The 12,668-nt window shown below is 44.4% G+C and overlaps 1 protein-coding gene across 7 annotated transcripts; it reads right to left on the bottom strand.

Annotated features, from left to right (window-relative positions):
- Nucleotides 1-268: 268 nt before the first annotated feature.
- On the bottom strand, nucleotides 269-4,902 carry ZNF32 (zinc finger protein 32). 7 transcript variants are annotated; one of them, XM_061405751.1, is made up of 3 exons: nucleotides 4,822-4,902; nucleotides 2,478-2,617; nucleotides 269-1,251 (listed from the first exon to the last, which is right to left on the bottom strand). In XM_061405751.1, the coding sequence occupies exons 2-3, from the start codon at nucleotides 2,545-2,547 to the stop codon at nucleotides 458-460; spliced, it is 864 nt and encodes a 287-aa protein (XP_061261735.1). In that variant the 5' UTR covers nucleotides 2,548-2,617; nucleotides 4,822-4,902; the 3' UTR covers nucleotides 269-457. The 7 variants fall into 7 exon arrangements, with proteins under 7 accessions (XP_061261735.1, XP_061261739.1, XP_061261737.1 ...); XM_061405755.1 differs by having other exon boundaries at nucleotides 269-1,209; XM_061405753.1 differs by having other exon boundaries at nucleotides 4,801-4,886.
- Nucleotides 4,903-12,668: the final 7,766 nt, after the last annotated feature.

The raw sequence follows: 12,668 nt of genomic DNA, 5'->3' as shown, positions 1-12,668 counted from the left end.
AATACAGTGTTCAATATGAGGAATTATTAAATTTGCCTCATAAATTCTGCCCACTGATCTTGGTAAAACAAAATTAATTTGAATATGTAGAGAAGAAAAGAATCTTGGGATTGGTAATGGGCTGGATTTTTTGAATAGGCCAGTGGTGTCAAGTGCAAATATAAAACCTGTATCTGCTACATAAATCTCCAATTGTGTACTAAATTAATGCAGGTACCTTAGGAAATCAAGTCAAAATAAATGGACAGAAGTTATGAACCATACGTGATAATGATAATAAACAAGACATTTATTTTTCATACTCATTTGGGGGGAAAAAAGAAAACTCAGTTTGCTCTACCCAGTGATGGTCTTTCTGAAGGAGTCTCCATTCATTCCATAAAATTGGATAGGCTGTTTAATCTCAGATGATTTTATGCTGTTAATTCATAAAGAGAACTTCCTCTGAAGAGAGTGGTTACAGGGTGAGCCTTTGTGAGCAGCTTCGCTGGTGCACAGCCAGACTCCCTCTCTGAGTGAAGCTTTTCCCACACTGGCCACACAGATAGGGTGTCTCTCCTGTGTGGATTTTGCCATGCAGAACACAATTCCCCCTGGTGTGGAAACTCTTCCTGCATTGTGCACAGGCATAGGGTTTCAGGCCTGTGTGGACTCTGATATGAACAATTAAACTTCCTTTCTGACTGAAGGCTTTTCCACACTGATCACATCTATAGGGCTTCTCACCACTATGAACTCTTCTGTGAACAGCAAGGTTACTTTGATTCCTGAAGCTTCTCTGACAAATAGCACACTCATAGGGTTTCTGTCCCGTGTGGAGTCTTTCATGAACGGCCAGACTACCTCGTTGACTAAAGCTTTTCCCACACTCCTTGCACTGATAGGGCTTCTCTCCTGTGTGTATTCGCTGATGTGTAACAAGATTGCCTTTGGCCCTAAAGCTTTTTCCACAATGGGTACACTCAAAGGGCTTCTGACCGGTGTGGATTCTCTCATGTAATGTTAGACTACCCTTCTGCCTGAAGGACTTTCCACATTCCTGGCACTCATAGGCCCTCTGTCTCACTCCAGGTGAATCTTCCTGTAGTGTCTTAGAATCTGGGGATTTTTGTTCCAGCTTCTCTCTTCTGAAAGAACTCTGGAAATCCCAGCTTGAGGATCCTGTGGCCTCAGACTGATCATATTTGTGGTGGGCTTCTGTCATCACATCTGGTAAAATGAGAGGGAAGTCATGTAAGAAGCACCAATATGCTGAGTGAGAAGAACAGGGAAAAAAGAAACAGTGCTTTGAGTGCTCATTATGTGCCAAATATTATACTATAAACTTTGCATAGATAACTTAATCCCGAAAACAATTTTTTGTTACAGTTAAGGAAATGAACGTATAGGGAGGTTGTCAAAGATCACTTGGCTAGGTAAGCACAGAATTAGGATTCAGACACAGGCATGCTCTGTAGCAGTGTACTGCCTCTAAATTTAGTTTAATTTAGCTTCCCAAATAGTCTTGTGTATAGACATGATTATCTCCATTTTACAGATAAGAAAACAAGCCAGAAAAATCAAACTATATAAGATCACATTTAGTCCCATACCGAAGTTTTATCTGACACCAAGACAGGTGTGGATCCAGGTTGTATGGGGCCTAAAGTTTTAAATTTTGGAGAGATTCCCATTAAAAAGCAGTATAAAAGTAGGGATAGGACCTTGAAGAGACCGGTGTAAGGGAAAGCTCCTGAAGCTTAAGTTTTGTAGGCTTCATGAGAAATCTACCTCTGCTCTAGTCTGCTCTCCCTAACAGTGGAGTAGAGTAAGCCTACGCTGTCAGGATATATGCAGCAAAATCCTAGGTACTTTACATCTATTCATTTTAGTCACTGCAGACCTGCAGGATAGAGCTTACTGTCCCATTTTGCAGATGAAGAGCCTGGTGCTCAAGAAGGTTAAATAACTTGTCTGATACCACAGATCCAGTCATGGCAATCATAGAATTTGATCCAGGGAATTTTCCCCTTTAAAATCCATGCTGTTTCAATCTGCTAAGCTATGGTGAAACTGAAGTCAGTTTTGGTTTGGAAGTTTTTCTCAACCCTTCCTGTGCAGATATTGACAGTACTTCCCAACACTGCCCTGTATATGAGCCTCCTACTGCACTTTAAATATGAGTCCATTCATCACTAATAATAGTTTTCTTGGAGTCATCCTAGGTAGATTTCAACTTGTTCCTCTGTCTTACCATTTCTCATTCAGTCACTGTGCTGAGATTTAAAACTGCTCATTCATTTTCTCAGATACCACCTCCATATCAAGACTGTTCCCTTGCTGTTTCTAACTCAAGCTTGTAGGCTTTCCCTGTAACCCCTAAAAATAGTGAGCTTCACCAAAGGAACATCTTCTCTGCATCCCCAGCCTGTTGTCCAGTGCTGAGAACAGGGACACTGATTATTGTGACTTGGCATCCCAGCAATCAACAGACTCACTGAAAAAGGCTACATTCTGGGCATATCTTCCATGACAGTCCAGCAGGGTAGCTGTTGGAAATCCAAACATGTCCACTCCTGCTGTATGAGCTTAATCACCACCTCTTCATATGATTCTTCCATGGGCTGTACTTGAGTACCTAGGGAGGGAAAAACAAAAACAGGAATGCATAAGAGAACCGATAAGTGAGAACAGTCAAGAGGAGCTCTGGTTTGGGATACGAGTGAATGGAGGGAATCCTGCTTGCCTGATATAATACCAGTCATCTACAACATGACTGCAAAATGGACCAAGAGGCACCATAGCTACTCATAAATGAGTCCAGGAGGAAGCAAGAGGTGCAAAAGCAGAGAAGACAAAAAGCAAACATGTTTCTCTTCCTGCCAATGCCAAGAAAATGGTCCTTACTATTTGTACCTTAGCTTTCGCATGGGATCTTCCACTTCCTTCCCCCACCTAACTGCCTGCTATTTTATCCTCCAAGTTCCAGAGGAATTCAGAATATAAAAAACATTTCAGCCTTAATAATTGGTTCTGTGATTGAAATGTCTGACTCTCCTCTCCAGTCCCCTCTAAATTATTAGGACAGAACAAGAGCTTTCGTATTTCCTTTTAGCAGTTCTTTGGAGGCTCTGCAAGATATGAGAATACCGGTTCTGAGGAGGCATACTACTTGTCAATTCTTGGAAAAAGAAGAACTACTCCAGATTCCAAACCCAAGTAACTTGCCCCAAGTCCCAGAGCCAGTATGGAGTCAAGGTGGAGCAAAGGTTCAAATCCAAGACTTCTTGGATCCAAAGCCTATGTCTAGACAATTCTTTACTTTCTCATCACTAAAAAGTGAACGGAACAGAGCTTGACCAGACTTTACTATTCTTCCAGATCCTAGGAACCCTCCTGCTCCACATTATCATTTCCTATTTTGGGGGGGATATTCTTATTTCTGGACCCTAATTACTGAATTCTTGTATTAATGCAGTGGTTCAGTGTGTATAATCTTTGTTTCCCTCTAACATATCCCACGAACACGCTGGCCTCCTGATTTAATGAATGGCAGTGTGATGCTATAGTTCTTCGTTAACCCAAGGGTCTGGTCTTCTTGACAGCCGCACTTTCTGTTACACCTTGTGATGACTGTAGAGACATTAAAAACTCTTATTTGAAAGACTCAGCTCCAGTTTGCATGGCAAGCCACAAAGCAATGCCCTATTGGTGTCAGGACATCATAGCACCATTCACTTGGAAGTCCTAGGTGTTACTGATGAACCACACATCCACCGAGCGTCACTGAAAAGTACATAGGTACCTGCTGCCCGAGGCTGGACCCTGTCCTTGGTGAGTCAGCAAAGAGTTTGCTCAGAACACCTTGGATAGAATTTTCAGCTGTGCCTCTCTACATGCTGTGAGATATTCAAGTAACAGCTCAGCTGTTTCAAGAACCTCCTGATTAATGAAGGGAAATTTCCATATTTTTCTCCATAGATTCCACAGGTGTGCGGAATCAAATTCTTGAAGATTCTGTAGAAAGACACTTTATAATAGAAAATAGTGTTTTTTCCTATCAAGAAAGCCCTTATATCCTGCTCACAATGAGGCCATGAGAGACGAATCCTACCCTCTGTCTCCCCTTAACCGACACTGGGGAAGTAATCAAACAGCCCAGACCTATTCACTTACTTAATAAATGCTGTGATATCAAGTAGCTTCTGGGAGACTCACAAACGTGAAGGGCCTCTGACATGACCTAACAGACTTAAGGCCTAAAGTTGCGAGTCTTCAGTGAAGGACCAGGACAGGGGGATCTCTGCCGTACCCGGGGCATAGTTTCAGGACTGGGAGATTCTGGGGAACGGTGATTATTTTCCCCGCACACCGGAATTCACTTTGTCCTTTCCCATTTCCCCACTCAGAGGAATTTGTCCTTTCTTTCACCCAGCCTAGAGACTGCACTTCCCGTCTCCATCTTCTGAAGCCCTCCCCGCGGGCCCAGAGGCACACCTGCCCGTGGTCCCTCCCGCGTCTCCAGGTGCGGGGCCTTCCCGCACTCCCCGGCCCGCCTTGCGGAACAGGGGCCCCTGCTCCTCCCGACAGACTCTCTGCCATTCCCGCCTCAGCGATTTCCCCACCCGGACCCGCGCCGGACCTCAGCACCCCGCTCTCCGGTCCAGCTAGACCTTTTCTTGCGGGCCGCAGACCTCTCGCCTCGCAGCTGGCCTCTCTTGGGAGGCTCCAGGCTGGTCAGGCCTGCTCAGGGACGCGAGGGGGTGGGGGTCGGAGGCGGCGGCCTGAAGGCGGGGCCCTGCCTCGTCTGGGTGTACTGACCCAGCCAGCGGCCTCACTCACCACAGCCGCGCGCGCCCGCAGACAGACAAAGGCCGGCACCGAGCCCTTAGGAACGCCGGCGCGAGCGGACCGGACTACAACTCCCAGGAGGCTCCGCGCGAGCCCTAGCCCCGTGCCTTGGCGGCCCCGGCTTCCCCGAGCACTGTGGGAAACGTAGTTCGGCGATGCGACCCGCTGCTCGGGCTCGGCGGGTCTAGGCGAGCGCTGGGCGCTCAGGTCACTCCTGTTTGGACCGAGTAAGAGGCGCCGACTTGTTCGCGGTCGTAGAACGACGACCAAGAGCGCCAAATGGCCGCTCAGATTAGCCAGGCATGGGATGGCAGCTTGGTGAAGCCATCCTCCGAGCCAGGGTTCTTGCATGGCATTGTGGAAGGGAAGCGTTGGGAAGAAATGAGTTGATCAAGCCCGGGGTGCTTAGGGTTTTGTGTCGAGCAGTTTCCTGAGCCAAGACTAAGTGTTCTGAAATTAGAGTTCTGAAGCAAGGAGCAAATATTTCAAACGAAGTCTGTGGGAGAAGAGAATTTGAAACACCACTGGAGAATTCCAAGACGTAGTGTCGGAGAAGGCAATGGCACCCTACTCCAATACTCTTGCCTGGAAAGGCCCATGGACGGAGGAGCCTGGTAGGCTGCAGTCCATGGGGTTGCTAAGAGTCGGACAGGACTGAGCGACTTCACTTTGACTTCTCACTTTCATGCATTGGAGAAGGAAATGGCAACCCACTCCAGTGTTCTTGCCTGGAGAATCCCAGGGATGGGGGAGCCTGGTGGACTGCCGTCTATGGGGTTGCAAAGAGTCGGACACGACAGAAGGGACTTAGCAGCAGCAGCTTGGCAAAGATAATACAAGCTGGAATCAAGATTGCTGGGAGAAATATCAGTAACCTCAGATATGCAGATAGCACCACCCTTATGGCAGAAAGCGAAGAGACACTAAAGAACCTCTTGGTAAAAGTGAAAGAGGAGAGTGAAAAAAGTTGGCTTAAAACTAAACATTCAGAAAACTTAAATCATGGAATCCAGTCCCATCACTTCATGGCAAATAGATGGGGAAGCAGCCGTGACATTAAAAGACGCTTGCTCCTTGGAAGAAAAGCTATGACCAATCTAGACACCATATTAAAAAGCAGAGACATTACTTTGGCAACAAAGGTCTGTCTAGTCAAAGCTATGGTTTTACCAGTAGTCGTGTATGGATGTGAAAGTTGGACTATAAAGAAAGCTAAGTGCCGAAGAATTGATGCTTTTGAACTGTGGTGTTGGAGAAGACTCTTGAGAGTCCCTTACTGCAAGGAGATTCAACCAGTCCATCCTAAAGGAAATCAGTCCTGAATATTCATTGAAAGTACTGATGCTGAAGCTGAAGCTCCAATACCATGGCCACCTGATGCGAAGAACTGACTCATTGGAAAAGACCCTGATGCTGGGAAAGATTGAAGGCAGGAGTAGAAGGGGACGACAGAGGATGAGATGGTTGGATGGAATAATTGACTCGATGGACATGAGTTTGAGTAAGCTCCGGGAGTTGGTGATGGACACGGAGGCCTGGCGTGCTGCAATCCATGGGGTCGCAAAGAGTTGGACACGACTAAGTGACTGAACTGAACTGAACAGATATTTTGGGGTCTTTCTTTGGTTTCACTTATGACCACCAGAGGGCACAATAAAATAAATTTTTTTTTCCCTTGCCTTTTCTTTGCTGAGAAGTCCTGGATGAGTTCTGGGCTGTTTATTTGACAGGCGATTCACGGGGTCGCAAAGAGTCGGACACGACTGAGCGAGTGAACTGAGCTGAACTGATGGGGTTTGTGGTGGTGGCGGCAGTGGGGTGGAGGAAGAGCCAGGCTGCTTAAATGTTAGTTTCAGAAGGGATCGAGGAAATTTGGGTTTGCCCACCTTCCATTGGACCTAGTGCATGAGTGCTTGGTGGTGTTTGACTCTGTGACCTCATGGACTGTAGCCCAAGAGGCTTCTCTGTCCATGGAATTTTCCAGGCAAGAATAATGGAGTTGGTTGCCATCTCCTTCTCCAGGGTATCTTCCTGACCCAGGGATCAAACCCATATCTCTTGTGACTCCTGCATTGGCAGGTGGATTCTTGACCAACTGTGCCACCTGCAGATTTTTTACAGTCTGAGCGACCAGTGAAGCCACCAGGGAAGCCCACCTTCTGTCGCAGGGAACATCAAAATGAGGGCCCTAAACCCTGGTGGGAAAAGAAAAGAAAAAGACGTGATTTATAGCAGGAATTAGTACATGGATATAATTTCCAGGAAAAAAAATAATGGATTTCTGAACAGGAAAATCTGCTAGCTCAGATTGCAGTTGAAGTTCACTCCTGGAGCACCAGAGAGGGGGGGATTTTGCTTCTCTTCTTTGTGTTGAAAGTGCTTCAGAAACTCAGAAGGGCAGAATTAACCAATTCTAACTCATCCATGCCCCAAGAGGGCAAACAATCCTTCCAGAATAACAGTGCTAAATTAGAAAAGAAATTTATCAAAGTTCCTTTCCGGCCCAAAGATTTTTTTTTGAAATCATTAAATAACTTCCAAGGACCATCTTCAGCCCTATGGTAGAAAGTATACCAATATAAAAGTCACACACCTGTCATAAACCCATCCTTTTGCGACTTTGGGCAGATCACTTCAAATGACTCAAATGACAACGATCTTGCTTGTGTCACGGAGTGGTGAAGGTTAATTCTGGTAGTAACGTTTCGCTTTTTGAAAACTTAAGACAGCGTATGTAAGGGTTTCATGTTGCCCAGGGGGCCTAGAACTAGTCTCTCTCCCTTAGACCTCCCACAGCGCTGTCAGTATGCAGTTTATGATCCTTACACCCTTCTCTGCTACATCAGCAAGTTATATACATGTCTTCTCTTGACTATGAGAGCAAGATCTTGACCCGGGACATTTGTGAACCTCTTCATTCCTGAGCAGTGTCATACATGTTCAGTTCAGTTCAGTTGTTCAGTTGTGTCCGATTCTATGGACTGCATTACACCAGGCTTCCCTGTCCATCACCAACTCCCGGAGCTTACTCAAACTCACGTCCATCAAGTCAACGATGCCATCCGACCATCTCATCCTCTGTCATCCCCTTCTCCTCCTGCCTTCAATCTTTCCCAGCATCAAGGTCTTTTCAAATGAGCCAGTTCTTCACATCAGGTGGCCATAGTATTGGAGCTTCAGCTTCAGCCTCAGTACTTCCAATGAATATTCAGGACTGATTTCCTTTAGGATGAACTGGTTGGATCTCCTTGCAGTCCAAGGGACTCTCAAGAGTCTTCTCCAACACCACAGTTCAAAAGCATCAATTCTTTGGTGCTCAGCTTTCTTTATAGTCCAGCTCTCACATCCATACATGACTACTAGTAAAACCACAGCTTTGACTAGACAGACCTTTGTTGGCAAAGTAATGTCTCTGCTTTTTAATATGCTGTCTAGGTTGGTCATAACTTTTCTTCCAAGGAGTAACCATCTTTTAATGTCATGGTTGCCGTCACCATCTGCAGTGATTTTGGAGCCCCCCAAAATAAAGTCTCTCACTGTTTCCATTCCTTCCCCATCATGAAGTGATGGGATTGGATGCTATGATCTTAGTTTCCTGAATGTTGTTTTAAGCCAACTTTTTCACTCTTCTCTTTCACTTTCATCAAGAGGCTCTTTAGTTCTTCTTTGCTTTCTGCCATTAGGGTGGTGTAATCTCCATGTCTGAGGTTATTGATATTCTCCTGGCAATCTTGATTCCAGCTTGTGCTTCACCCAGCCCAGCATTTCTCACAATGTACACTGCATATAAGTTAAATAAGCAGGGTGACAATATACAGCCATGACGTATTCCTTTCCCGATTTGAAACCAGTCTGTTGTTCCATGTCCAGTTCTAACTGTTGCTTCTTGACCTGCATACAGATTTCTCAGGAGACAGGTCAGGTGATCTGGTATTCCCATCTCTTTAAAAGTTTCCAAAGTTTGTTGTGATCCACACAAGGGCTTTGGCATAGTCAATAAAGCAGAAGTGGATGTTCTTCTGAAACTCTCTTGCTTTTTCAATGATTCAGCGGATGTTGGCAATTTGATCTCTGGTTCCTCTGGCTTTTCTTAATCCAGGTTGAACATCTGGAAATTCACGGTTCATGTACTGTTGAAGCCTGGCTTGGAGAATTTTGAGCATTACTTTGCTAGCGTGTGAATTAAGTGCAATTGTGCAGTAGTTTGAGCATTCTTCGGTATTGCCTTTCTTTGGGACTGGAATGAAAACTGACCTTTTCCAGTCCTGTGGCCACTATTGAGTTTTCCAAATTTGTTGGCATACTGAGTGCAGCACTTTCACAGCATCATCTTTTAGGATTTGAAATAGCTCAACTGGAATTCCATCACCTCCACCTCCAGTGGCATACATGCAGCAGATATTTAGTAAGGGAGTACATGAAACTTTGCTCAGTAATACCAATGACTCTTCTCTTATTCTAACCCTAGAGTAGCAAAGCATACAGATTGGGAAAAACATGTCATCAGTCACTGTCATGGTGATATATGTAGAAAATCCTGTAGAAAATAAAAATAAAATCAGTAGAAAATACTTTGAATTTTGTATGGTCACAGGACACAGTCAGTTAACAATTATATTCATACATAATGACAACACAGAATTAGAAAATGAAACAAAAGCACTTTTTATAATAGTGTCAAAACATCAACTATCTATGAAGAAATTAACAAAATACATACAAAATCTCTATACTAAAAGCTGCAAAACACTGCTGAGAAAAATTAAGGCAGACCTAAGTAAGTGGAGAGGTATATTATGTTTATTGATTCAGTTAAGATGGCATTTCTCTTGAAATGGATTTATAGGCTCAGTGGAAGTCCCAGCAAGACTTTTTAATTTATTTAAAAAATTATTTTATTTTTGGTTGCGCTGGGTCTCCATTGCTGCACCTGGGTTTTCTCCAGTTTTGGAAAGCAGGCTTCTCATTGTGGTGGTGCCTCTGTTGCAGACACAGGCTCTAGGCTTGAGGACTTCAGTAGCTGCAGCAGGAGAGCTAGTTGTGCAGGCTCAGTAGCTGTGGCGCATGGGCTTCACAACTGCTGCTGTTGCTCCGAGGCACTTGGAATCTTCCCAGACCAGGCATCAAATCCATGTCTCCTGCATTGGCAGGGAGATTCTTATCCATTGTGCCACCAGGGAAGTCCCCAGCAAGACTTTTTAAGACGTAGAGAGCTGATTCTAAAATTTACAGAGAACGGCAAAGAATCTAGAATAACTACAACAATCTTAAAAGAGGAACAAAGTTGGAGAACTTATCTAACCTGATTTCAAGAGTTATTATAAACTAAGTAATAAGGAGAGTGTTTATTGGCACAAGAATAGACAAACCAATGGGACAGAATAGAGAGTCAAGAAACAGACTCACACAAACAGTCAATGAATTTTCTACAGCGGCACCAAATCAACCCAATTGGGAAGAAGTTCTAATAAATACAGTGTTTAACACTGAATAATTGTACTTAAAAAAAAAGAAGAAACCCAATCCCTATCTCACTACATACACAAAAATTAAGTTGAACTATAGCCCTAAAAATAAAAACTAGGACCACAAAGTATCTACAAAATTACATAGGAGATTGTTTTTATGACTTTGGAGTAGGCAAAGTTTTCTCAGATAGGACAGAAAAGCACCAATCATTGAAAAATAATAAATTAGCCTTTGTAAAATATTTCTATTAAAATGGGAAAAGGACTGAAAAGGACGTGAATAGACATTTCTCCAAAGATCATCTACAGATGGCCACTAAACACACACAAAACGCACACATCACTAATCACTAGGGGAATTAAATCAAAACCATGCTGAGATACTCGTCGCAGGCAATCGGAGGCCATTACACACATTTATGCCAGGATTTTGGTGAGGACGCGGCAAAACTGGAACCCTTGTGCACTGTTGGTGGAAGTGTAAGCTGGCACTGCCGTCGTGGAAACAATACGGCACTTCCCAAAAAAGTCAACATAGCAATTCCACCTCTGGGTAAATACCTAGAGAATCAAAGCACAGACTCGAACAGACATTTGAATACCAATGTTTATGGCAGCATTATCCACAATAGCCAAACGTGGAAACAACCCACATGCCCATCCATGGATGAATGGATGAGCAAAACGTGTGTGTACCTGAAATGGAATATTATTCAGCCTGAAATAGGAAGCAACTCTAATACATGCTACAGCATCGGTAAACCTTGATAACCTTGAAGCCAGTCACAAAAGGACAAATATTACGTGGTTCCATTTATGTGAGGTGCCTGGAGCAGTCCAATTCATAGAGAGGAATGTGAATGGTGGCTGCCAGCAGCTTCAGGGAGGGAAAAATGGGAAGTTACAGTTTAATGGGTACAGAGTTTAGTTTGGGATGATGCAAAAATTCTGGAGATGGATAGTGCTGATGGTTTTACAACAATGTGAATGTTTATTCCATGCCACTGAGCTGTATATTTAAAAATGGTTAATTTTGGCATGTATATTTAGTTGCAATAATACAGAGAGTAAGAAAAATTTCATTAACACTGTGTACATATTTGTCATCACAGAATTCGTGAAGGCAAAGGCAAGCCACAACTTCTGTGATGCGTCTAAAGGACGCAGCAGAGGCTAATGCCTGTCTTTAACGGCACGCCCAGCTTGTTCCAAAGTTCCTCAGAGGCGCCTGCGCTAAACACAGTCAGCTAACGCTTCCTAGGAGCTTGCTCTGTGTGTGGACCCTCTTCCAAGTGCTCAAAGGGTGGAGTAATTTTTATTTATTTATTTGGTTGTGCTGGGTCTTTGTTGCGGCATGCACGATCTTTTAGCGGTGGCCTGTGGGATCTGGTTCCCTGATCTGGGATTGAACCTTGGCACCCTGCCCTGGGAGCCGGAACTCTTAACTACCTAACCATCAGAGAAGTCCCTCTATGGGTGGTGATTTGTGTTTCCTCTTCACAGCTTTAAGAGGCAGGTAATTACCCTCCTGAGGAAGGGGGTTAAATCAGGGGAGCCATGGTGATGAGCATGCCACAACCCCCAAGGCAAGAAGCGGAGCCGCAAAGCCTCTGTGGTCCAGCCCCAGGCTCATACCTCTGACCACTGGACACCCTGTTTTCCGCATATCCCCTTCCAGCTCCCTCTGCCACTCCTCAGGCACTTGCTGTCCTCTTTTCATGTACAGAATCCCGTTCTGTTTTGAGGAAGTGAACGCAGCGGGTCTGCGCCCCAGCTCTTCTGTGCCACTGCTGCCACAGGAGCCCTTGTGGGGCCACCTGACACTGCTTTTGGAAGCAGGCAGCAGGTCAACCACTCTAACCTGCTTGTCTTCTTGGGAGACTTGTTCTTTCATATATCCTCTCTTGTTCCCAAATGTTCTTTCTTTTTTCAGAAAAAGATGTTTTGGGGATAAGAACAATACAACAATAGAAGAATACTGAAACAAAGAAGAAAAATTTGTTACTAATTCTGTCAAACAGAATTGGAGAAGAAATGGCAACCCACTCCAGTGTTCTTGCCTGGAGAATCCCAGGGACGGGGGAGCCTGGTGGGCTGCCGTCTATGGGGTCGCACAGAGTCGGACACGACTGAAGCGTCTTAGCAACTGTCAAACAGAGAAAAGTATCATAAACATTTCTGTTAAAGGCACAATGTGGTCATAGTGGTAAATAAAAATTGCCCATTCAATCAAATGGATATTATTAATGATAACATAATCATTCCCACACTGTTGAACATTTAAGATGCTTCATATTTGCAATTTAATGTTGGGTGGTATTCTAAAGCCTACACCCCCTCCTCCCCCAATTAGGATAATTTTACACTCTT

The sequence above is a fragment of the Bos javanicus genome, chromosome 28 (genome assembly GCF_032452875.1).
Source record: "Bos javanicus breed banteng chromosome 28, ARS-OSU_banteng_1.0, whole genome shotgun sequence".
Classification (NCBI taxonomy): domain Eukaryota; kingdom Metazoa; phylum Chordata; class Mammalia; order Artiodactyla; family Bovidae; genus Bos; species Bos javanicus.
Note: the sequence above shows the minus strand (reverse complement) of the source record. Positions and strands in the feature narration are given on the sequence as shown.

Excerpts from the sequence above, each read along its gene's own strand:
- ZNF32 (XM_061405751.1), bottom strand. The coding sequence starts at position 2,547 with ATGTTTGGATTTCCAACAGCTACCCTGCTGGACTGTCATGGAAGATAT. Across the intron at positions 1,252-2,477 it reads CCAGAATGTAGCCTTTTTCA|CATATTGGTGCTTCTTACAT; the intron begins GTGAGTCTGTTG and ends CTTCTCACTCAG.